Source organism: Lacerta agilis, chromosome 16 (genome assembly GCF_009819535.1).
Source record: "Lacerta agilis isolate rLacAgi1 chromosome 16, rLacAgi1.pri, whole genome shotgun sequence".
In the NCBI taxonomy this organism is placed as follows: domain Eukaryota; kingdom Metazoa; phylum Chordata; class Lepidosauria; order Squamata; family Lacertidae; genus Lacerta; species Lacerta agilis.
Window position 1 is genome coordinate 7,387,174 of NC_046327.1, and position 27,462 is coordinate 7,414,635.

At 41.0% G+C, this 27,462-nt stretch overlaps 1 protein-coding gene across 1 annotated transcript in view; it reads left to right on the forward strand.

Annotated features, from left to right (window-relative positions):
• Positions 1 to 385: 385 nt before the first annotated feature.
• UHRF2 (ubiquitin like with PHD and ring finger domains 2) overlaps positions 386 to 27,462 on the forward strand; it is a 51,192-nt gene continuing 24,115 nt past the window's right edge. The window contains exons 1-3 of the mRNA XM_033173970.1: positions 386 to 571; positions 9,548 to 9,790; positions 14,839 to 15,101. Coding sequence (XP_033029861.1) covers positions 419 to 571; positions 9,548 to 9,790; positions 14,839 to 15,101 — 659 coding nt within the window. The 5' untranslated portion in view covers positions 386 to 418. The remainder of the gene's footprint in view (positions 572 to 9,547; positions 9,791 to 14,838; positions 15,102 to 27,462) is intronic.

Below are 27,462 nucleotides of genomic sequence, written 5' to 3' on the forward strand. Positions count from 1 at the left end.
GGCGCGCCGTGACCTCCATGTGAGAGCAGCGGCGCCTGGTAAACAGTCCTCGGGGTTAGGACATGGCTCCCGCCGCCGGCGCCCGTTAGTTCACACGGTGGGGAGCCTTCCTTTGCTGGTCTTCGGGGCAGCTCCTGACAGGGGCTTTGCCGCCATTCTGAGTTTGGCTGCGGAAAGGAAGGAAGGAAGGAAGGAAGGGACGGTGAGGGCGGCTGGCGGGGCGAGGAAGGAGGCAGCGAGGAAGGCCGGCGGCAGGCAGTTGAGGAGGCTGGCGGTGGTCCTCGGGGTCTGAGGGAAGGAGCTTCCCACCCCCACCCCCCGCTTCTCTCTCCGGTTCTCCGAGCCGGCGGGAAAAGCGCCTTTCCCCTCGCCCGCCCCCCCCTCTTTCGTCGTCCTCCTCCTCCTCTGGGTGCGCGCCATGTGGATCCAGGTGCGCACCATCGACGGCGCGCAGACCCAGACCATCGACGACCTCAGCCGCCTCACCAAGATCGAGAGCCTGCGCGAGAAGATCCAGGAGAGCTTCCGCGTGAGCCCGGACAGGCAGCGCCTCTTCTACCGGGGCAAGCAGGTGAGGCGGCCGGGCGGGACACTCCCCCCTTCCCTGGGTTCTCGGAGGAGCGATGGGTGCTTCGCATTATTATTGTTGTTGTTGTTATTATAATTATTATTAACCCCAGCAGCTGTTGCATTCTCTCCTCTGGGCTTATTGTTTACCATCTTCCTCACACCTGAGGAGGTAAATGCAGGAAGCAGCCCGACGATGCCTTTGTGCGAAGGGAAGGGCGGCGGCGGCAATTTCATCCACCATCTCCTCCTCCTCCTCCTCCTCCCAGCTCTCGGTTTCCAACGGCGCTGCTCGCCAGGCTCCGCCTCTCTCTCTCTGCCTCGCTAGCGGAGTCTCTGTTCTCAAGGGGTGCGCGCAGGGGGCCCGGGATGCCACGGGGGAAGGGGAAGGATGAGGCCGGTTGCCTCTGCTGCACGACTTCCGGCTCTTCAACAGCCTCGTTGGCTCCCGCTCCGCTCCTGGTCGAGAAAAGTTATTCTCAGTGCCATCTCTTCTCCTTCTCCCTCCCTTTCCACTTCCTCTTCTCCCCACCCCCTCCTTCCCATCCTTTTTTGTATAGGGACACTAGCTCCCCCCCCCCCTTTAGTCGAAAGCTACGAGTATGGAACCGATGTGCCAACTTAACGAGATTCAGTTCCGTAGGCATCATCTAATCGGAAGGAAGCCCCATCGAGTTCAGTGGGACTTGTTTCGGTTAAGTAGGCACAGGCTGCATCCTTAGTGATACATTTCCTTTGTTTTTGGAGTTTGTTTTTGTCAGTGTAGGGGCAGAGGGTTCTGAGGAAGTGCTTGAGTTCCTTGTACTCTCTAGGTACTTAAGGATTTCATTGGAAGCTGGCTCTATTTAAATATACAGCAAATTAGCAAAGGTAGACAAGCCTGGGCTACCATGATGGGAAATGCAAAAGTGGTTGAAACACATTCTGGAATATACATCGTTTTACCTCGTTGGATCCACTGTGGATAAATGCTGTAAAGCATAGCTCATCTGCATAACAGAGATTGAGTATGCAATCAGATCATACAACTTCACTCACTCTTCTAGAGAAGTTGTGACGTTAGTCTTTTGGCACCTTTTTGCTATGGCATAAACTTTCATGGCCAGTGATCCAGAAAAGCTTTTGCTGTGATAAATGGGTGGCATTTATTGTTGTAATTCATTCTTATAACTGCATGTTTTTCTTTTCCCTTAGCCCTTTCAGACTACAGTTACTGTGCTTTCTAGCCATTGTACCTTTAATGTTTTCTGGTTATGGCTAGGTAGCTCTGTGTTTCTGTGAATATATTGTGCTGGGATTTGGTTTGTCATAAATTCTGTAAAGCAAGAGTGTAATTGCCTCTCTGTCTTAGAACATGTTATGGCCAATCTAACGGACCTCAAAGGACCAATGAGATCAGAGATTCAAAGAGTGTTGTTTAAGATGCAGCAGAGGATTCAAAACAAACAGATAACAATGATTAAGAAATGTAGGAGCACATTGGATGCCTCATAACAAAACTAATGCAGGATACTATAGAATGCTGCTGATACTGGTCTGGAAATAACTTAGATGCATAAAGCATGTAGTGATATAGCACTGCTGAAGTGAAAGCAAGTAAATTGTATTTCAAGTGGCATTGGAGAGCCTTAAATTTGTATTTGCAGGTTTGCCATAACATGATTTTTGAGAAATGTGTGAAAGATCACATTTGAAAATTGGAGCATTTTAGCATGTTTGCTCAGTCAGTATGCCAAATGACTGTGCTACTGATCCTAAAGCTTAAAATCATGTAGGGAAGGAGGAATTTCTAGGTGATGGAAAGTGTTTTTCTTTCTTAGTTCAATATATTTTCATAAGACATGGGCAAACTCTTAACCTGAGAGCTACATTTTCTTATTGGTACATCTTTCGGAGTTGCATGCTGGTGGTGGGCCGAACACATGTTAATAACAACAACAGATTTATAAACTACTTTGTAGCTAAAGCCTGCAGCGTGCACAAGCATATAAGACACACTGACTTAAGTCATATGCATCTGGGAGCATGCTACTGTAAAAAATTAGGATTCTCCCCCCACTCACCATGCTATTGCTGTCTCTCTAGGCCACCTCTTACTGTAAGCATTTTGACTCTCTGTAACACCTGCAACCACTCTGCTTCACATAGTTCATCTTAATATCCCTCTGCTTCTGACTGGAATTTCTTGAGCGCTGCAGTACACTCCCCAGTGCTTCCAGACTCCACAACGGACTGAAGAGGAACATGAGTTCTCTCTGGGATGCACAGAGGTGGTGCATATGTTGTGTTGAGCGCTGGCAAACAAGCAGCCGCAGGCAATAGTAGGAGGGGGTGAGACTGCATCAGTGAGCAGGTAGGCATAATAGAGGTTGGAAGGCAAAATGTGGCTTTTGTGCTGCTGGCTTCCCATCCCTGCTCTAAGAGATCACCAGAGTAGTGAAAAAACTGCACTTTACTAGTTTGCATAGGGTTCCACATATGTATGACTACATTGCTGGTTAATTGAAAGGCAAGCCTTACTTAAATAAACAAGGTACTGTTGGGAGATTGTTCTTCCCACCCTTGCCTAAGGATCAACTGATGGAAAGTGAATGGATTTCTATCCTTCTTTCAGTAATGTTGAGGAAAGGAAGCATGCTTCCACAATTTTTTGCTACAAAAATTTCTACAAATTACTTCAGGCCCAGTGAATATCCACTGTATTTACTATAATAATACGTCCATCTTATTTCTAAGCTGCTCCTGATCTATAGTGACCAGGAAATCTTTGTGCTCCCATAGCTGTGCGGCTGCACATTTCTCTCTCTCGTTTAATATACTTGCTTCTTTTCTGCACTATTCAAAAAGAATAGACTTGTCAATGAAGGGGAGGCATGCTGCTGTTTGTTATGAATTATCTTCCTTTCTGTCCTCTCACTCTTCTAATTGAACTGGAAGTGCCCTTTGCTCTCACGGTTCCTGGTAATCTTGAACGTCTGCTATTTCAGAGGACCATTCTTAGTCTTTTCTATGCACAGGCATTGGGTGAGAGAGCATTTGCTTCTTCCATCCTTTGGTTGGAGACTGAATCTGCAGGGGTACCGGTATCTTTCCACATCTAGCATGCTGAGAGGTGTTGAGAGAGTTCTCTTTAAAGGGCCAACATGTTATTTAGGGGATGAAAAGATGGTTTCTTGAAATTTTTACATGAAGCCATGATTGAGCTGCAGGTACTCAGATTGATTTTTCTGTTGCACAGTGCTTGATACAAAACCTTAACAAATTCCGGTACTGTGCTAAAAAAAAAGGAAGGGGTTGCATGGTGTTTCAGAGTATAAAATGCTGTGTGCCCCAAGGTAATTACAACTTAGACTTCTGGAATGAGAACATAATAAGGGAGGTGAAGGCCAGGGTAACAAGGGCTGAATATGAGCATATGCTGTTTTATGTACTGTACTTGGTTCCCACTGAAATTAAAAACGAGGACTAGTGTGGAAGAGAACCATTTTTTTTACATGGAATACCAGGATGTGACTCATGAGATACTTAAGTGTTACTCAAATGGTGTGGTTTAGATATACACATAAAAAATGTGAAGTATGAATGAAACAAGCATGTGAGTCGTATAGGAACCTAGAGCCAGGAATTGATATACTGCATGAGAGTATAAATTCTGGTGCATAGTTTATAGAACAGACCTTAGTTGAACCTGCTGCATGTTGGTCAGGGTGCCATTAACTACACCAGTAAAACTGCTGTTGTCCTCCTTTACCGGAAAACATCTTGGTTTTTGGACGGGCTTTAAAGAATCTGCAATTGGAGTTGGGTCAGAGATAGATTGGAGCTGCTGCTGGGCTGTTGACCACCCTGTAGCCCAGCAGCATCCCTGATGGAGCTGGCCAAGTTGGTCTCTGGGGTATTTTGGGAGGACCCCAGGACTTCAGTAGCCTTGTAGAGGCTGCTGCTGGGCAGGCGCAAGGCTTTATTTATTTATTTATTTATTTATATACTGCCCTTCATTACAAAATCTCAGGGAGGTTCACAGAATAAAATACAAAATAAAAGTAAACAATTAAAAACAACAAAACAATATGCCTCAGTGTTAGAAACTCAGATATATAAGGTGGGTGGCAAATGGCTCCTTAAACCGAGATTACAGTCACCAAATGGAAGGTCTTGTTGCCATTTTGGGGTAAGATGGCTCTAAAGTCTTATTTTTCAAATGATGGACTGACAGTGATTGATTCTCAGTTAAACATCTGGCTAGTTCAGATGACAATCTTGAGCTAGACTACGAACTTTGAGAACTTAAAGAAGAAAAGTAATTTGATCTATGGACAGTCCACATATATACGGGCCTAGTCCAGCCTCTTTTTTGTAATGGTGACTGCTCCTGCTCAGGTTGCACAGGAAAAGAATTTTGGTTACAGGCTTCACCAAGACCCAGAAGAAGGGCAACAAGAAACACAAGAAGAGCAGGAAGGAAAGCTACTCCATCTATATCTAAAAACTCTGTCAGCGACATCTTCAAGCGCATCTATGTCTACAAGGTGCTCAAGCAGGTCCACCCGGACAAGGGCATCTCATCCAAGTCCATGAGCATCATGAACTCTTTCGTCAGTGACATCTTTGAGCGCATCACTGCTGAGTCTTTCCACCTGGCCCGTTACAACAAGCAATCCACTATCACTTCCCAGGAGATTCAGACTGTTGTGCGTCTGCTGCTGTGCGCCAAGGCCTTCACCAAGTACATCAGCTACAAGTAAACTTGGAAAAGAACTACTCCACTTACTTTGTTTTGTTTTGTTTTTATGGGATGGCATCCAATTTCATTCTACTTGTACAATGGCAATAAAGAAATCTTATCTTATTCTGATTGAGCAGATAAAATATAACTGATAGAATTCCACAGGATCTGGTATTAGTGTGTGAAAACAGTCAAGACCCAAGGATCCCCAGGCATGCACCTCCTGATGGTGGAGATGTCAGGCGCCATACTGGTTGCAAGTGGCCAATAACTAAGTGCAAAATGTGCCTAGTGTGCCTGGCAAATTTCAAACACCAGTTATAGTGCCTGAACCAAGATGGTAGGGCTGCTTTTGTTAGACACTTTTTTTGCTCAGCTGAGTTGAATAAAGGTTTGGCAAGATAAGTTCGGTTTTTCCCTTGGTGTGCCCATAGCAGCAGCTTAAATTGTGAAAGTGGATGTGGGGGGAAGTACTGGACCTCTCTAACCCTTTCCACTTCCTCATCCAGGGGTAAGGAACCTGTGGCCCTCCAGGTGTTGTTGGATTCACAGCTCACATCATCCCTGGCCATTGGATGCCAACAGCATATGGAGGGCTACAATTTACCCATCCGTGTCCTAGTATGTCAGACTCAGCAGGGGTTTATCTAGTCAGTATAGACACTATTTTCTCTCGCTGGATAATTCTCAGGTTCGGGTGCAGTCCACCTTACAACATGTGGCATTCTAGAAGTACAAGCCCAGCAGATGGGAGGCAACATATGTCTCAGTTCACCAGACTTAACACTGTACTTCTTTTTAATTGGTCTCCCTGATGGTAGTGAAGATATAGGTCAGACTCTGCTGGGGACAGGATGTCTAACCCTCACCCCTGCCTCATCTGCATATTTGGGCTTCTATAATGCAGCATGGATCTTGTCCTGTGGGTGTGCAGCCTTCCAGGCAAGAGGAGGGTGCATTTACAGAAATCTAGATGAACCCCTTAAAGCATCTTGGTCTTTTGCTGGCATCCCACTAACTAGGATTTTTTCTGACTGCTGACAATAACTATAATAATATTAATAATAATGATGATGATGATGATGATAATAATAATAAATTTATTATTTGTACCCCACCCATCTGTCCGGGTCTCCCCAGCCACTCTGGATGGCTTCCAACAAATATTAAAATACATTAAAATATCACAGATTAAAAACTTCCCTAAACAGGGCTGCCTTCAGGTATTTTCTAAATGTCAGGTAGTTGTTTATCTCTGACCTCTGATGGGAGGGCGTTCCACAGGGTGGGCAGCACTACCGAGAAGGCCCTCTGCCTGGTTCCCTGTAGCTTTGCTTCTCACAGTGAGGGAACTGCCAGAAGGCCCTTGGCGCTGGATCTCAGTGTCCGGGCTGAACGATGGGGTGGAGACGCTCCTAAATATTAAGTTTGCAAAATCCTTGGCAAGTAATTTCCCTAGGATTGTACCTAATAATCATTGTACTATTTCCACTTTTATTTTGTTTCACCAATATTACTAGATACTTTATTATACTAGATTGTATTATATGTTGAAAAGACATAGTCTTCTGCACATGTTCATGTGGGTTCTTAGTCTCTTGTACAGTGTCACCCATCATTGTGAATATGAAACTTTGGATAGTTTGTAGGCAATCCAAAGTTTCATATTCACAATGATGGGTGACACTGTACAAGAGACTAAGAACCCACAGGTACCTGGGTAGTCTTGGGCAAGCTAGTAATTTGTGCATTACTTTCCTTTGTCTACTTGGAAGCAAGTTCTAATGTATTCAGCGTTTCTTATTCCCAGGATTCAGATTCCCCTGCATAGTATTCAGAACATGCATAGGAGATACACACACACACACACACACACACACGTACACGTGTGTGTGTGCAAGGGCTAGCCAATATCTACTTTTTAACAGCGTGATAATTCACCAGCTAAACACTGCAATGTTATCAGCAGCTAAACCTCACAATATCGCCACCTAAACAATGTTACTACCAGCTAAACATTGCAATATACCACAATGTTGGAAATGGATGGAACTACATGGAGGTGGGTGGCACTGTGGGTTAAACCACAGAGCCTAGGGCTTGCTGATCAGAAGATCGACGGTTTGAATCCTCGCGACGGTTGCTCGGTCCCTGCTCATGCCCACCTAGCAGTTCGAAAGCACGTCAAAGTGCAAGTAAATAAATAGGTACTGCTCTGGCAGGAAGGTAAATGGCTTAGCCATGCGCTGCTCTGGTTTTCCAGAAGCGGCTTAGTCATGCTGGCCACATGACCCGGAAGCTGTACGCCGGCTCCCTCAACCAGTAATGCGAGATGAGCGCCGCAACCCCAGAGTCGGATGCGACTAGACCTAATGGTCAGGGGTCCTTTTACCTTTATACGGAGGCAAACAGGACAATGTCCTGGCAACTGCTACTACTTAGAGGTCTAAAATGGATAAATGACAATATTGCCAATCATCGCACACTCAGTTTCATCAGCAGGCAAGCAGATATTGTGATATATTGATATATCATGATGTTTAGCTGGTGATATATAGTGATATTGAAAACCACTTACCGCCTACTCTCTCCCTCCCTCTCCCCCCCCCCCACAGAATTGACCACCTGAAAGAAGCTCATGGGCCTGGATTTTAGATCACTAATGAACTGTTTTATAGTCAGTTAGATTTTTATTATTTTAGAATGTTTTGCAGTAACATTTCATCCTTTGGTTGTCTCTTCATTTTTAATCTCTCCCCGCCCCCCAGGAAACAAGTTGCTTCAACATTTTTTGAGAGAAAACAAAATAAAATAAAAAATGCCTTCCAGCAGCACCTTAGAGACCAACTAAGTTTGTTCTTGGTATGAGCTTTCGTGCTGCTGGAAGGAATTTTTTATTTTATTTTGTTTTGACTATGGCAGACCAACACGGCTACCTACCTGTAACTGGAACTATTTTTTGAGAGATGAGAGTTATTGTTGTTTCTTTACTGTCATGGTGCTCCATTGCAGTAAAAACTTTAAAAGAGAAACTAAAATAAAATTATTCCTAATTGTAGTAGAGCCTCTATTCCTAGTGTCCTAATTTAGTAAATTTCTAGAAAAGCCAGATTAGCAGAAATTCCTAAACTTCAGAGATCTCAGAGATCTCTTAACCTGATTTGTTTTAATGTTAATTGATCCCTATGGAAAATACTTTTGTTTTGTTTAGTCACTTCTTTCCTCCAGTAAAATAAAAAACAAAACAAAACTTCTTGTGTTACATTTAAAAGAGTCTGGTCCAACTGGTATTTTTTGTAGAGAAGAGGAAGTGCATATAATAGGCATCTCTTGAATACTTTTTATGGCAACATGCCTATTCTATTGTTTACAATTTTCTTGAGTAACCCATTATTTTAATGACTGTTTTGTACTGCTTTTAATGTTTCTAATGCTTTTATATTGCTGTAAATCACCCTGTTATTTTTTGAGAAAGCAGTATATACATACCTTTATAAATAAATATTCTGAGATTCTGAGCTACAGTTGTAAAAGGAGTTGAAAGACTTGAGACTGAGTTTGGGTGAGCAAAGGAAGAAAGTGATGGCCAGAATTAGTGGACCTGGTATTTACACTATGAACAAGACTTAACTGAATTTAAAATATCCATATCTGCAGGATTGTACTCTAAAGCGGAGGGAATGTAGGAAGAAAATATAAAGTTGAATACAAACCATCAAGTTTAAATTTGAAAAACATTGCTTTTTAAGATTTAAAAACTACAATGACATTAGGAAATGTGAATGATAAAACTGTAAACAATGAAAGCACTTTTAGTATATTCTTCTGGTCACAGATGTAGGGGTGTATAATGAGTTTCTGTTCTTAATGTAACCTTTTTATTGCACAACATTCATTTGTCATGAAACAAAAGGTAGCAGATCTGGACATATTTATATACAGTAGCTTTTGTTCAAAGTAGTTCAGCTTTTCATAAGAGTTAGTAATACTAATACTGTTTTAAAAACCAAATGAATAGTATAGTTCCAATCTGTAACTTGTCATTACTGTGGTATCAACTGGTCCTGATCCAATTATCAGTATGGTTTGATTTAGCTAGTGTGAAATATTTATTTTATATCTATCTATATATACTCTATCTCTATATATCTTATCTCCAGGTTATATATTGATGTAATTCTTTATATTTTAAGATACAAACTTTTGAACTAACATCTACTGATCGCTTTCCTCCCTGTGTTTTGTTTTGGATAGCTTGAAGATGGACACACCTTATTTGATTATAATGTTGGACTGAATGATATAGTTCAGCTTTTGATACGCTCAGAATCTGATGCTCCTGCTTCTCCATCAACGGATGAAGATGGAAAGCCCAGTTCCTGTGGAGTTGCGAACTGTCAGAACAAAGTCAAGCAAGGAGCAAACAGTGGATCATCTAATCAGCCATCTACATCAGCACGTTCGTTTCTTATTGATCCTGGCATTGGACGATACAAGGTATTTGTATTTTTGTAAATTTTGGACTGCATAATTGTACATATAAAATTTACTCTCATGACTATTGTGAAGTAAAAAAATGTTAAGTAAAGTTTGAGGTTTGTATATTGGATTTCTGTGTAAATTTAGTTGCCCCTATTGCCAGGGGGATAAATTTCCACCCACCCCAAAGCCATATGGAGGGTGATGGCCAAACTTGGCCCTCCAGCTGTTTTGGGACTACAACTCCCATCATCCCTAGCCAACAGGACCAGTGGTCAGGGATGATGGGAATTGTAGTCCCAAAACAGCTGGAGGGCCAAGTTAGTCCATCACTGCTCTACTCCATACAAGTTAATGGTGCGAGTGAAAAAAAGACTGTAGCCCTGAAAATAGCTGGTGGTGGGATAACTCTGCCCCTGAGACTCTAGGAGCAACCGTATCCTTGCTGGAGGAATAAGATTTCCTCCCCACTTGCCATTTTTGGAGTTGCACCCTTTATCTCCAATTTCCAGGGGCTGGTTTGACAGTTCAAATGGCTTCATGAGCCTGATGTGCACCATAGCTTTTCTTCCACTGGTCTACATGAAACTCCTCTGCCATTGGCACAAATGCACTGTAATGGTTTTAGGAAATTTCAGATGTAAGAAAGCCTAAAACTCAGTGGATTCATTGAATCTAGAATGCATTTTCAAGTTATTTGATGAGATAAAACTTGGAACTGCCCTCTTCCTTTAATGTCATGGAAAAGCTGGTATCTAGGAATTTTGAAGCCATGGAAAATGTTTGTTTTTCTAGGTTTTTTTCAGGCAAAATGAATTTTTGGGAAAATGGAAAAACATGCAATAGTTTTTTTTAGTCCTCATTTCATTTTTAGGAACATAAAACGTATTAAGTATATCTTGGTTTGTCATTAAATTATCATGTTTGATACCTTAAAATAGTGTTTATTCACTCAATTCCAAATTGAATATCTACTTTTAAAATGTTTTATTACAAATGAAGCTGTAAGCTACTGAACTGTAAGGAACTTAGCATCTCTTTCATTTTTCCAGTTTATGAGGAGCAGGCAAAAAAACAAAACAATAAAAACAGGAGAAACCACCAACATTATAGTAAAAAAAGAAAGAAAATTACTGTGTTTTCTGAAAATTATCCTGAGTTGTGTTCAGCACTCAGGGCAGACTCATTGACATTAATGAATCTAAGTTAGTCATATGTATTAATGTCAGTGGGGCTACCCTGTGCAGGATGGCTCTTGAATGTTACCCTATGTCTCCTTAAGTGCTCCCAAAGTGTTAAGTCGATATAAAGTACCATATTTTCCGGCGTATAAGACGACTGGGCGTATAAGACGACCACCAACTTTTCCAGTTAAAATATAGAGTTTGAGATGTACTCTACCGCAGATTCTCCACCCGGCGTATAAGACGACCCCCGACTTTTGAGATTTTCCTGGATTAAAAAGTAGTCTTATACGCCAGAATATACAGTACTTACTGTATTTTTCCATGTATAAGACTAGGTTTTCCCCCTACAAATAATGTCAAAAATTAGGGGGCGTCTTATACTCTGGGCCATCTTCCCCCATTTCCCCCCAAAATAGGAAGCATCTTATACATGGGGGCGTATTATAGACAAAAAAAATTATGGTATTTTCATAAGCAAGCTGTGAAAAAGGTGAGTAAACCAAGACTCAATGAATACTGCATGAAATTTAATCAGTCTTATTTTCTGAGTTACCAATATCAGTTTCTGTTTCTTCATATATATCATGGACTTCTGTGTTATTCTGACAGGCTAATACCCCCCCTTAACATTTTTTGATTGATTTTTTTGTGATAATTTAGTGAACTTCACTGGCAGAATCATAGATTCTTATTTTTGGGTGAAAACTTTGCCAGTCATTTGCGACTATATTCCTGGTCTGGGTTCAGATTCTGTCCATTTTACATTTTTTTTCTTTTTTAATGCTGAGCAGCATTAGTTGTATACACGTTTTTAAGTGCCTAACAGACTTGGGATCTAGCATATTTAGCATTTATTTTGTTTTCTTGGTACCACACCCCTGGAAGCAATGTGAAACACAACAAAGGTGCTTTATAGTGTAACATTCTTTTTATATTATGACTGCACCTTGTGTTTGATAATGTTATATCATTTCTCTTCTGTTTCAGAAGCATGCAAATTCAGTTTTCTTACACAATTTTACAGACTGTACTACAAGTGAGCCTATGTACTGGATTGATTGGGCTGAAAATGTACAAGCCTTTTCACATGCCTCATTTAATATTCAGTTACCATAGAAATTTGCTGATACTGAACTACATACTGCTGCAGCTGGAATTCAGGCTTTGTTAATCGTTCAGTTCCTGGGCGCCTATTACGAGGGCTCACACATTGAACGTAATGGCTCACCTAAGGCCATAAATATACCGAGAGCTATGCAAAAATAGCCCTGTTTTCTCCTTTAATTTGAGGTTTTGTGATTTAGTTTCTGGCTTGTGGGCTAGATCCATCCCTTAAGATCCCAACTCGCTCACCTACCTGTTTTTCTGTCCCTGTCACGGGGTTCAGGAAACTGGAGACTGGCACATCTGTAACCATACTCTGAAGGAACATGGTACAGGAGCATACAGACATGGAGATTCTGTTATTGGTGGTAGTGTGGCTTTAACAGGAAGCCACAAGACTGCTAATGAAAACATAGTTTAGCTATGTGTAGTAAAGTATTGTTCTGGTAGGTTTGAGTCATTAAGACCTTTCATGGTCTTGATGCCTTCTCTGTCCTCTTGGATCAGTAGTTAAGTTATCCTGTCTTTCAGCTTCCTCATTTCTAGCAGTACTGCCTCCCTCAAGTTTTCCTCTAACCCTCACCTTTCATCAACTTTGTTCCTCACTGGGTTTTTTTCTGTAGGCCTTTTGTTGAAGTGAGACTAAGCTTAAATCATGGGTACTTTATGGGCCCATAGGCTCATTTGGAAAACTAATAAACCTTTGTGGGCACCAAAAGAACCCATTTCACAGAAGAAAAACTAGTGATGTGCAGACACCCAAAACAAATCAGACAAAAAAGCAATCCAGTAACCCTCTGCCCTGGAAAAGCAGGTATGCCCCAACCAAACAATAAAAAGTGTTGCTGTTGTCCCTCGCTTCCAAAAGAAGGGAGTCTTGCTGGGCACCAAGAGGGTTGTCTGAGGGTGCCATGGTACCTGTGAGCATCAAGATGGGGGCTGAAGGTTTAGACTACTCAATTTTCAGAATGACTTTCCTATTTTCCTCTTTAGAATAGTGAAGCAGAACTGTCATCAACATTGGTGGATTTCATTGTAGTGAAGGATCATATAAATAGATATGGATTGGCCGTTTAAACAGTAGTTATAGTCTGTTTGATGTGCACAGCTAAATGTAACATTCCAGTTAATATGAAAAAATTAATGCTACTTTGTGCTACAAGGTGTATTATAATTGGCCCATGTGTAGTTGCAGCAAATCTTATTTGCCAAAGCAGAGAGGAAACTAAATATACTTTAGTCAAGGGGTAAGCACTGCTTGAGCCCCCATCATCCCTGACCATTGAGCATACTGGCTAGGTAGTTGTATTCAAAAACATCTGGAAGGATACCATGTTGGCTACTCCTGATTTTGGCAGATTCCCTTATGCAAGGCAGAGGTAGGCAGCCATCTGCACTGCTCCATGGTGTCCTCCTGAACCAATTGGGAATTGGGGGCACTGTATTCCTGTGCTTACAGTTCTACAGCGGTTACAGCTCTACCTACGGAACTGAGTCCAGAGAGTAGCACTGGGAGAGTCCTTTTTGGTTGCACTAAGAGGTGACGCAGGGCACTATTCTATATTCAGTTCTATTTGCTGAATTTTATATAAATATAATTGGATATAAATATGTAAATAAACATTTAGATATAAATACATGCAAATGTGCAGTGGGTTGTGAGCATTGACATCATTAGGAAAAGTTTAGGTGTTTTAGCAGATGTAATAAAAGGTATCTTAAAGAATGTAGGTGATGTGTTCTTTTGCATTGGAGAGAGGGAAGTTCTTGGCCGTCAGGGAAAGTATGTTGGGCTTTTGTTTTTAGTGAAAAAAGGAAGAAGTGAAATAGTCCATAAAATGTTGGGCTTTGTTGTTAAGGGCAGGAGGGATGGTGGTAGCTTTAAAAAGCATGTTAGTGGGAAACGCAGCACTAAAGAATTGTAGATGCATTACATTAAGCATTTAAAAAACAAATAAATCACAAAATAGCATAGGCATGGAGGGAGTTGTTTATGCATCAGCAATGATCACAGAGTTACTGGTTGATAATCTCTGTGGCCTTTTTCTTGCAACCTTTGCTAACCCAATACCCAAAGTGTTGTAGTAAAAGTGCTAGTTTGGAGAAAAAAACACATTTCCAAGAGCCAACGCGTTGTACTTTGAGATCTGTGATGTGATTTTCACTCCTCAGAAGTGCTTCCTGGGCACAATACATTTGAATTTCACACAACAAATGAGTAACTGCATTTATTGTGTCATAAGAGATAATTTGGAAAGGTTAAATTGTGTACTGTTAGAGAGATTATATGCAAAAATAATAAGCACAAAATCACCTTTTCATTGGCAAAGCTGAACTATTTAATTGGAGGATGGTTTGTAAATGGATGAGCAAAGAACAGTTTTCAGAGTTAAATGATTTCATTATTATTGTGGAGAAGGAAATGTCTAGAGAAAATGAAGAAAGCAGTAAAATACAGGAAAATCAGGCAAAAAGCAGGAATAACCAAAGGTTAGAAAGCTTCTGTAACCTTACTGATTGTGAATAGTTATGTGAAGAATAGTAATTTAAAACAAGTGCTGCTCTATTTACTTCACATCTGTAGTTTATTTGTGTTAAAATGATTTTCTGACAAAATGTAGAATATTCTGTTTAGTTTTAAGAATGTGAAGATAGAGTGAAGTGAAGGTAGAGTGAATTTAACTAATGCAGTTGCATTGTAGTTGGGGATCCACAGCATTATTAATTCTGTACTTTTTCGGCATAACATTCACTAAATGTCAAATTTATTTTTAGATAAATGAACTTGTGGATGCCCGAGATGTTACTATTGGATCCTGGTTTGAAGCTCATATACAAAATGTAACTCAAGCAACAAAAGGACATAAAAATGGAAAAGCTCAAGGAAAGAGTGGCAGTAATTACAAAAGGACTAATGGAAACTTAAACCAAGATCACTCTAGAGAAAATGCAAATAATTTGGACAATGCACCTTCTACATCTTACTCAGATTATATGGACACTGATGAAGATACTGTTTATCATATCAAGTATGATGAGTAAGTGCTGCTGATATTATTATGAGGACACCATGTGCGTTTATATGGTTGGTATAAGCTAAGAATTTTCACAAGAAATTGAAATCCTTAAGAAAACAAGTTCACATTCCAAGTTCAAAAGAAACAGGATTTTACAAACCATAAAACATTTCTGTTTGATATAATGCATTTCCTAGGAGCAGCATGATTTATTTTGGGAGTTTGGCTGAAATACTAGTTTCTTTGAGAAACCCAGACTTTCGCAGGATGTGAATCCATAAATTAGCCTTGCAATAGTATTTTATAGTACTTTGTATGTACAATCAGAGCATAAGTCTTAAAAATTATCTGGAATAACTAAACAAAACTGAATGGGTTTACTATTAATTTGTGAAGAAACATATAGGAATACAGTTTTGTCAGTACAGTACATTATTTACTTAAACCCTGTTAGCTTTTCCTGTAGGAAGTATTTTGGAGAGACAGATGAGCTCACTGTTAGCTGCTTATTGATGTGAAGAACATAGTAATGGGGTCTCAACCCATCTTCCAGAGTAGGACAAATACAAAATCCCTTATCCACAACTGTCACTAAATATACACACAGAAGCCTTTGGCTAACTGGAAGTATGTGTTTTAATTGGTACTGTGTGTGTGTGTGTGTGTGTGTGAGAGAGAGAGAGAGAGAGAGAGAGAGAGAGAAAGTGAAAGTGACAGGGAGAGAAAGAGAGGTGTGTGTGTGTGGGGGATATTTTGCTTCCACTCCTTGATCCCTGGCTATCCTGATTCAAAATGACTCACTAACTGGGTCCTTGGTCATGTTTCCGTCAAAATCCAATGCACATCTTCAGCCCGAGCAGGATCTGACTCCTGTAGATAAAAGGATATTGTTGTGAGATGATTAATTTTTGTTTCTTTTACAAATTTTGCATGAAGGCATGTTTTGTAGTGTCAAGAGGGAGAAAGAAATATTTAATATATTGTTGTTGTTAAAGTTTGTATACTGCCCTTTATCTGTAGATCTCAGGGTGGTTCACAACATCAAATTACAATGTGTCACGGTTGCTAGTATTGTAAAAATACAAGCATATAATAATATTCTAGTATTAGCAGCACAGGCAGGAGGTGGGGGACCTCCTGCCTGTGCTGAGATCTCAGTTCTGTTGTTTTTAATCTACTTATATGGCCAGTGTTATCTTTGAAATGTTAAATCTTTCTGCAGTTAACCTTATACAGATATTATAGGGTACCTAACAATATCAGCCATTTGTACATTCATAACTGAGAATGAAATAGTGATAATAAACATCGGATTTAGTACTTTTTAAGTTTTGTAAGGGAGTAGGCCAAGATGCATGTGAGTAACTTGAGTCTAATTCATTTTTCTGAATTGATTAAGGAAGTAGCATCGGAATAAACCCTTTGTGTGGACAAAGGGTCTATTCAGGTGCCACTTTCTTAAGCTGTTTAAGAAACTATTTTTTCAGGTCTTGCCTGTGAAGTTCATCTTCAGATGGTACACTTTGCATAGACTGAATGGGCTGCTTTTGCACATCATGTCAAACCTTAGTTTAGTAAGATCTGCTCATGCAGGTGATGGCTTGTTTTAACCCATCATAGTTAAGATTAATCTTGGTTATGCATCTGGATGATGTAGTAAGTTGTTCTTAATCAAAAGTGGAAGTGAAATCTTGGCTGTATGGAAAGAGGGGAGCTAATCAATCTGAGACTGCAGCTCATTCCTGCTCATGTATAGTGCCCTAAACTGTGATTTGGCTTGATGTGCAGATGCAAGCATAGTGTAGGTGAGTATCTTATTTTTGTTGCTTGGGGCTCTTTTGCTTCAGTTTTCACTGAGCCTATAACATAACATATGTCTTATTCAAAATGCCACACTTGTAGAGTGGAAGTCCCTGTACTGGTTTGGCAGATTGCTTGATTTGCCTCTTTGAGGAGCACTGAGGGGATGCTTGTCTTGCTTGCTGTTTGTTAGGCAAGTGTAATTCATTAGGGCTTTGGGTATGGAGGGGTAGTGCTGGCACCTACTTTTGCTGATAACCCTATGGATCTGTGGACCAAGATTGGTCCCTATTTCCAAACTAGGAACTATGGACACAGATCAGACTCCGCCATTGCACTGTTTTGCTCTATTTTGAAGGGTTCAGTTTCGAAGTGTTCTCGTAAGTGGCTTCCAAGTTGCTCGGAAACAGGTACTGTACTGAAAACACTTTTAGGTATTGCCAGCCTCTGATCCCCCCTGCCTCCAAGAAAAGGAAGTAGCACCATGCTGATTAATTGTCTTCACCTAACAATTAGGGATTGAGCCTTGGTTTCTAGCATTCCTGTGCTAAGTGCTTCTTAATTGACTTCAGTGTTGGTTTAAGTTTTGTATGTGATTGCATGTGTGCTGTTACTAGCAGAATCTGTTAAGACAGGGTGGGTTGGGTTGGGTTGGGCAATACACAGCTTTCCATTAGCAGTGTCAAAAGCCAAAATAAACACAGCTCAACTGTAATTGGTAAGCAGAGCCATATTTCTCATAAGAATGACCGAGAGACTGGACTAAGAAGCTGTTTTGGTTCTTGTGATGCAATGCTGATAGTTACAGCTATCCTTATCTCTGTTGAAGGATGCTTTACAACCTCTTTCTGGCCATATTTCCATTATCTTTATGGGCACAGAGATGCTCACTTTCATGAGCCACAACTCTTGGTCATACTAGCATCTTGATATCTCATACTCAACATTGTCAGACTGAACCTTGGAGCCTTCAGTGGAGCATGTTGTAGGGGATCCCAATCCTACCTCTTTGTATGAAGATCACTATCATATGAATTAAGTGCAGAGAATGGCCCAGTATCTGGGATTGAAATACACACGTCCTCAGGTGAATGACCTGTTCTAAAGTTGTTAGTAGCTATTCTTTTAATAGCTAAAAATTCCTGAAACAAGCTCTTGTCCATCTCATAGTACTTGGAAAGCAGTTTTAGCGAAGGGGCTGCTTCTTTCGTTTTAACCACTTGGCTATCAACTCACTTGCTGAGGCATACCAACATGGAGGGAAGCTAGGTTTTCTGGATAGAAAATTACAGTCTACAATTTTCTTATCTTTGTGAAGGCTAGGTACAAATGCTTTCAATGGGACAAACCCATACTTTATCTTGATCACACTCCAGATGACAAGAAAAATCTGGCTCATGTGTTTCAGGCTGATGCACTTCACTTTACTAAGGAAAAAACACTACATGTTACAATGATGATTGGGAATCAAAGGATGTGGTGAGTACTATTGCTGTTTGCCAATAAGCCAAGTATTACTCTACTTTACTGCTTCCATAGAGTAGGGCCAGCACAGAGCACCTGTCCCTTAGTGAAGTTTGTTTTACTTTCTAGAAGGATGGTAGCTTTGAAAGACCCAAGGGGGCCAAAAATACAGCTTGGTTTCTTGAAATCTCACCCCAGTCTACCTATTCATCTAATACCATTCATGGCATTGCTCTCTGGCAACTGTCGTCTTCTATATCTTCTACTGGAGAATATTCATCCAGGAAATTCTGCACCGATGCAGAATTATTGGTGCTGTCAACCAGAGTTTTCAGCTAGTGTAAGGACAATTGGATGACCATATAAACGAACCCTTTGGCTGCTGTTTCTCTTCACCTCACCATCTTGTTCAGCCTTCAGTAAACCCACAACAGAGATTGTCTGTACTCTCCCCATATCCTCCCTCTTTAGGAAGAAGTTGATACAGAGGAAAGTGGAGCAGTTGAGGTTCAAGTATCTCAGAGTCATCTAAGCTCTACTTCTCTATACTTTAACGTGCCAGACAAGAACAGAAGACTTCAGCAGAACCTTGAATTTTCTGGTGTCAACTTTTTTATAAGAAATTCCCAAGAAATTCCAGATGATCCATCTTTGCATATATTCTTCCCTGCCTCACAGATAGTGTATAGATCTAAATTTCTGTATTTCCATTGAATGGCAACACACCTCCAGTTTGCAAACAGACCCACTCCTTTTCAATACTGAGTTTTAGCTTTCAGCTTTCCCACCAAATCAAGGGTATATCCTAATTTATCACCACCATTGTGGCTTACTGTGATTGTGGATGGATTATGGTCTTGATTTCTGCAACTAACTGGCTTCCAATAGGAAATTGTGCAACAATGAGGAACTACATTCCATAGTCACTTTGTTAACACAGGGAGAAAGGTATCATTCATATCAAATCACTTTTTTTACATTCATGAAGGCTGCCGTTGTACTTAGAGGCATTTGTGTAAAGATGCGTGGTGATTACTCAAAGAATCTACAGTGAAATTTCAGATTCAGTCGTGTAAGGCAGATATAATAAATCACTTATGTGATTTTAAATAATGATAATATAATATACAAAATAAAATCAGTAAAACAATGCAAAAAGTGTTCATCTGAAAGAAAAATTAAAAAATCACTGAAACCACAGAAACCACCCTGAACACAGGATGAACATCTACGGCCACCAAAGGCCCCATCATTCAATGCCCAAGAGAAAAAAACTGTATTTTCCTGATGTTAGAAAGATGACTAAGTATCAGTGAGGCTTTTCACAGTCAGGGCTACCACAGTAAAGGCAAGTTCTCCCCTTTCAACATCTGGAGGGGACACAGAAGGGCCTTGTATGTTGTTCAACATCTGGGTAGGTTCGCATGAAGGAAGGTAGTCCATGAGGTATCAGAATCCTATACCGTGCAGTGTTTTATGGGTCAAAACCAGCACTTAGAATTGTGCTGGGGGACGACGACGACTGGCAGTCTATGTAAGTGGGCTGGAGCTGAAGTTTGCTGTTTAGACCAGGCACCCCCAACCTTCGGCCCTCCAGATGTTTTAGACTGCAATTCCCATCATCCCTGACCACTGGTCCTGTTAGCAAGGGATCAGGGCCACAGGTTGGGGGTGCCTGGTTTAGACCAGGGGTCAGCAAACTTTTCCAGCCATGGGCTGGTCCTCCGTCCCTCAGACCATGTGGTGGTCCGGACTATTTTTTTTTTTGGGGGGGGTGAACGAATTCCTATGCCCCACAAATAACCCAGAGATGCATTTTAAATAAAAGAACACATTCTACTCACGTAAAAACATGCAGATTCCTAGACCGTACACGGGCCGGATTGAGAAGGCAATTGGGCCGCATCTGGCCCATGGGCCTGAGGTTGCCTACCCTTGCTTTAGACCATTAAGTCCTTAGTCAGTAGTCTAACTGTCACATTCTTCATTCTTTGAATCCTCCCTACTCTCCCAAATGACCTCTTTCTCTTCCTAGGAATGTGACACAGCATTCTTATAGGCATAGACAAAAGCAGAAACCCAGCCAATCCCCATTAAGTCACTTGCCCGTATGAAGCAAACCCCACAGCCTCCTGTTCACCAAATGTTACGGAGATGCCCTTGTGCCTTCCTGCAAGCAATGTCATCCCAAAGGGGAGCTATAGTCCCTCACCCCCAGAAATGAGCCCGTCATTGTGGTGGTGGAGGGGGAGGGAGGCTTCCTCTGCCAGTGATGTTCTGCTAGCTCTGTCCTTTTGCCTTTCTTATAGCACATAGCTCAGGGCATACAGAACATCACAACACAACACAACACAACACACCACACCACACACCTCCTTCAGCCACTATACGTGCTTGAAAGATACAGTTCTCATCCCTAGAAGGTCAGGTGGTAAGAGAAATCAAAGGAGCATCTTCTGGTATCTTGCTTAAATGTGGGTTCAAGGCAGTATATATGGTAGGCCATATTTTATATCATGGAATAGTTTTTTCTAGTTACTTGCTTTTTATAAGCAGTGGTTGTGATAGTAACCTATATTGTGTGTGTGAAGTTTATTATCTATTATTGTGTGTGTGAAGTTTATTATCTATTATAAAGTTTATTATCTGTTAGATGCTATTCAAATTTTAAGATACGCAGAAATATTATTCATTGTTAAATTGTTGTGTTCTGGTAAGAGTTTGCATTTGGAGGCATTGCCATTTGGGGAAAGATCCTCATGCACAGCAGTGGGCTTCCTGGAAGAAATGGTGCACAAGGCAGATGGTTTGCACTTTCAGCTTTGACATTGCTAATCAACTGTATTTGTGTGTGCTGTGAATTAGAACTTCCCCTTCTCTGACACATGAGCTTCATTGTTAAAACTGACAACGCCCACCATCTTTTCAATGGGACTTGCAGCAACCTATGTGTTAGAGGTGGTATTTCTCCCCCCTCCCCTTTTGAATAACACCATTGTCTATGTAGGAGCACTTCCAGATGGGAAGCTTGAACATGCAAGCCTGTTTCAAAGCGCAAACGTCTCTTGTCAGATTGTGCTTGCTTGATCAGACTGTCCTTGTTTAATATTTTGGTCCAAAATGATCAGTCTAGCTTGAAGGAAGGGAAATAAATTGAACTGTGAACAGATATGAGTCAGTTGTGGTTTCCATGAATCAATTAAATGGACTTGTTTTATGTGTAAATTAGAAGGGGGTCAGGAAAGGATGAAATGATTTTATAATAGGCCTTAAATTTAGGATAGATTTGTTGTATGTTCACATAGGGTTAATACTTTTATCTGAGCCACATTCTAGTAATGTATAAATACAGCCTGTGGTCAAGGAAAACTGGGAGTCTTTCTTCACGGGCAACCAATTGCTAAGAAAGGTTTCCATAGAGATGGAAGATCACGTGAGAGTTCTGCTATGCTAGCATTAATATTTAAAATTAGAAGCAGGTTCGGTAGGGTTAAGCTTTCACAGAGTCAATCATCTATTGAGCATTTTATTTTTTAAATACTTGCTCTTACATTTGTTAGATTCCCCCCATTAATATTTTATTAGAGATACTTTTATAGTAAAATCTTGATTCTTGTCATTCTTGTAGAAACTAAAGTTATTAAAGACATGAGTTATTATTTCAAATGCATCAGGTACACTCACAGTCTATCAAAATAAATGAGAAAGACCCTATTCTTTTCAATACGTTGTGAATTGCAGCTATTACTTTTAAGTTAACATTGCAAAGCTGGTATATGTATAGGTTTACAATATATATGTAACTGAAAAGTGCATTGTTAGTTTAAGATTATGCTAAGATTGTGATGATCAAACTATATAAGGGCAATATACTGATTAGAAAATAATGGGCTTACTTCATCTTTGGTGAAAATGAAATGAGAATCTCCTTTTGTTTCTTTGTCTGGTTTTGCACTATTTCGTGTACTGCAATGCTGTATTATACTGCTACAGTTTAAATCATATAGCTGTTAATGCTGCACTGCTCTGCTATAGTTAAAATGCTGCATTTAGTGGTGGATTATTAAACCTATTGAAATAAAGGGATTTGACTTCAGTGGGTCCACTCTGAGGGTGACTTAGTTGGATATCACCCATTGTTTATAGGCAGATGTTCTGGAAATATTTGAAACCGAATGTGTAATACTGTTTGCATTCTATCCCCATGTTGAAGGTGTGCAGGTGGCTTTTTATTTTCTGAATCTGTTCCTAACAGACAAAGAAATGAATTTCCTATCTTCAGAGCTGTAGAGAATTGGAACAATAGAGGAGTGATATAGTAGATTATTCCTCTTAGAAACCAGAGAGAAGCTGGGTGAAGCTGGGGTGTCTAGAGGTCTATAATCTGCACAACTCCATGTCCTTCCCCATGGCTATAGTGGGGGTCACAACTGTGACCCCTGCCAGATGTGGCTGGACCACAGCTTCTATTGTCCCTGACTATTGGCCATGCTGACTGCAGCTGAGAGGGGCTGGGAGTCCAACAACATCTGGGGGGCACCATGTTTTTTTTTTGCTCCTGGCCACAGTTGCTGTTTCCTTAGATCTCTTTTTTCTTTTGCTGTGCAAATCTCTGTGTATCTCTTTCCCCTGACTAAAATTTTCAAATTGTACAAAAACCCATATTTGTACTTGAATTAAGTTGAATGGTAAATGTATCCTCTCTTGCATAATTTATTTTAATAATAATACACTTCAAACATAGAATGACAATTCCTCCATAATCAACCGCCTTTTTTTAACCACCACAAGAATGTTGCAGCCCAGTCATATGCCTGTCTGCTCAATAGTATGCCCTGTTGAGTTCAATGGGATTGGGGTATGTATAGGATTTCAGCCTAAGCCTTACTTGAGAGTAAGACTCATTGCTAATAATAGGGCTTACTGCTGAGTGTTGCCCCATAAGTCTGCCTTCTGATTTGTAGCCTTGCTCACAAACCAGTGTTTTATGGTCAGAGAAAGCTTACGATTCACTCTCGTAGTCAGATGTCCTCTCTGTTAAAGTAAACCAAGAGGATCATGTCTACAAAACAGGCATAAAAACAGTTACAGGTGGGTAGCCGTGTTGGTCTGCCATAGTCGAAACAATACGAAAGCTCATACCAAGAACAAACTCAGTTGGTCTCTAAGGTGCTACTGGAAAGAATTTTTTTTATTTTGTTGAGGCATAAAAACAGTAGCGGTGGCACTTCACAGACCTGATAACTGGTTCCTACTCTTGCCTGGTGGTCATTTCCTCTTCAGATCACTTCAGTTCTCATATATACCAGCCATCACATCTTTCACCCAGCTTCCATTAACCTTCCAACTTCATACCACACTTACCAACTCTAGTGCCAACATAACCTAGCTACTTGTGCCCTAGTACATACCCTCATGAATCCCCAGCTCTCACACCAGCCATGTCTTCTATAGTACAATCACTCAAGCTTTCCCATTTTAGAATCTTCATTTGTCAGACTGAAGACTCCAATGAATATAATATTCTCTCCAATTACTACAGTCTCAATTCCTGGAAGTTTCATAACTTACAGACTTGGTTAAAATGTACCATTTTTCCTTCTTCAAACCATGGATTGAAAATGAGTTCTGTGCTTATGTGCTCCTTTTCCTTGCACTTTTGGCTTCACGAATAAATTCCTGGCTTGGGTATGTTACAGGCATACCAAAAACTATGGTTTGTGTGTGCCCTGCAAGACAAGATTGCAGACTTGTGTTTTGATGTTTTCCAGTCCTGGTTTGGAGGGACAAATGATTCATGTATTGCAGGGGTTTGGACTTGATGATCCCCAGGGTTCCTTCCAACTCTACAATTCTATGGTTCAAACATAGTTTGTGGAATTGGCTATAATGGCAAAAATAATGGTTTACCAAAACCCAAGCTATTATTCATTAACCTAAGTGTGTGGAAGTGGAGTGGTTAGGAAGGCGCACAAAAACCTATTGCTTGTTCTTTAACTTCAAATAAGGCTTCAGGCTTTTGAAAATGTTTACATTTGTACTATCCCCCCACTACCCCACCCTGAGATTTGGGGTATATGCCAAACCAAGTTTATATATTTTTTTCGCTCTGTAAATTAGTTTCATTTATTGTGTGGCTGTAGATGCTGATCAGCTGTGTAGCACTTCTTTGAGTTTTTAAAACAAGCATTTTTGTGGATTCTTTACAAATAATAATTTGTATAGTAAACCTGCAACATGGGGAGTTACATACTTGGGATCACGCCTAAAGCCAAAAATCATGTTGAAACGGATTGGGTTCAATGGCAGGTGGGATTGTATGTCTCTCCCCCCAAAAATTATACCCCCTTTTAATTATTTTATTATTTTTTGGCCAGGCGCATAAAGATGAATGTGCGTAAGTTGTGGACTTACTGTACTTTAAGATATGACTGTGTATATGATGTGTTGCATACCTTTCACCATGCTAGTGGAACAGGAAAAAGTGAAATTCTTCTTTGCAGAACTAATGAACTTTTTTTTTCTTTCTGTTTTACATTCGTGATCTTTATGGTGAACTTAGAAGCATAGAATCATAGAGTTGGAAGAGACCACAAGGGCCATCCAGTCCAACCCCCTGCCAAACAGGAAACACCATCAAAGCATTCCTGACAGATGGCTGTCAAGCCTCTGCTTAAAGACCTCCAAAGAAGGAGACTCCACCACACTCCTTGGCAGCAAATTCCACTGCCGAACAGCGCTCACTGTCAGGAAGTTCTTCCTAATGTTTAAGTGGGATCTTCTTTCTTGTAGTATGAATCCATTGCTCCGTGTCCGCTTCTCTGGAGCAGCAGAAAATAACCTTTCATCCTCCTCTATATGACATCCTTTTATATATTTGAACATGGCTATCATATCACCCCTCAACCTTCTCTTCTCCAGGCTAAACATACCCAGCTCCCTAAGCCGTTCCTCATAAGGCATTGTTTCCAGGCCTTTGACCATTTTGGTTGCCCTCTTCTGGACATGTTCCAGCTTGTCAGTATCCTTCTTGAACTGTGGTGCCCAGAACTGGACACAGTATTCCAGGTGAGGTCTGACCAGAGCAGAATATAGTGGTACTATTACTTCCCTTGATCTATACGCTATACTCCTATTGATGCAGCCCAGAATTGCATTGGTTTTTATAGCTGCTGCATCACACTGTTGACTCATGTCAAGTTTGTGGTCTACCAAGACTCCTAGATCCTTTTCACATGTACTGCTCTCAAGCCAGGTGTCGCCCATCCTGTATTTGTGCCTTTCATTTTTTTGGCCCAAGTGTAGTACTTTGCATTTCTCCTTGTTAAAATTCATCTTGTTTGCTTTGGCCCAGTTGTCTAATCTGTCAAGGTCATTTTGAAGTGTGATCCTGTCCTCTGGGGTATTAGCCACCCCTCCCAATTTGGTGTCATCTGCAAACTTGATCAGGATGCTCTCAAGCCCATTATCCAAGTCATTGATGAAGATGTTGAATAAGACTGGGCCCAAGATAGAACCCTGTGGCACCCCACTAGTCACTTCTCTCCAGGATGAAGAGGAGCCATTGATGAGCACCCTTTGGGTTCGGTCAGTCAGCCAGTTACAAATCCCCTGAATGGTAGCATTGTCTAGCCCACATTTTACCAGCTTCTTTACAAGAATATCATGGGGCACCTTGTCAAAGGCCTTGCTGAAATCAAGATAGGCTATATCCACAGCATTCCCTTCATCTACCAGGCTTGTAATTCTGTCAAAAAATGAGATCAGGTTAGTCTGACATGACTTATTTTTCAGAAACCCATGCTGACTTTTAGTTATCACAGCATTCCTTTCTAGTTGCTCACAGACCGTTTGCTTAATGATCTGCTCTAGAATCTTTCCTGGTATTGATGTCAGGCTGACTGGGCGGTAATTGTTTGGGTCCTCTCTTTCCCCCTTTTTGAAAATAGGGACAACATTTGCCCTCCTCCAGTCTGCTGGCACTTTGCCTGTTCTCCAGGAATTCTCAAAGATTACTGCCAGTGGTTCTGAAATCACTTCTGCCAGTTCTTTTAATGCTCTTGGATGTAGTTCATCTGGCCCTGGAGACTTGAATACATCTAAATTAGCCAAGTATTCCTGTACTGCCTCCTTACTTATTCTGGGCTGTGTTTCCCCTGCTGAATCATCTGCTCCATATTCTTCAGGTCGGGCATTGTTTTCTTTCTTGGAGAAGACTGAGGCAAAGAAGGCATTGAGGAGTTCTGCCCTTTCTCTGTCCCCTGTTCGCATTTCACCATCTTCTCCTCTAAGTGACCCCACTGTTTCCTTGTTCTTCCTTTTGCTACGGACATACCCATAAAAGCCCTTTTTGTTGCTTTTAACCTCTCTAGCAAGCCTGAGTTCATTCTGTGCTTTAGCTTTTCTGACTTTGTCTCTACACGTGCTGGCTGTTTGTTTGAATTCCTCTCTGGTGGTTTCCCCCCTTTTCCATTTTTTTGTACATATCCCTTTTAAATCTTAACTCAATTAAAAGTTCTTTAGATAGCCACCCTGGCTTCTTTAGGCACCTTCCATGTTTCCGTCTCACTTCATTGCCAGTGTCATGGGGCAGCCCAAGATGTTTTGGCACCTGAGGCAAAATGCACTGCCACCCCCGCAATAGGATGGGAGTCATGAGGCTCTGCAAGGGCTTCCCCTGAAGTGAGAGTAAGGGGCGAGTTCTCCCCTCCCCCCACTGAGGCTTTGCAATGAAGCCCTTGCTGAATCTCACTGCTGGGTTGGTGGGTGAAGGTGATTTTTTGGGTTTGATACTGCCTTTTGGTTTTACACTACTATTGCTACAGTTTCTTAAATTGCCATAAGAGCTTGGTGCTGCTCATATAATTTTGCACTTCCAATTGCTGGATCTTGTCTTCCTGTTTAACTGCAATACTAAGGAAATGAGGCTAGTTTACGTTTTAAATAACTTCTACTTTAACCACTCGAAATGTGATACATAGTTTTTTTTGGAGATACATCTTTTATACTGGGGGTGTCAAACTGGGTCTGCTTGGTGGGCCAGATCTTTATCTTCTATAACCTTCACACACAACGTTTGTCAAGTGGGCATCACAATGACATCAGGTGATGGGGTGCT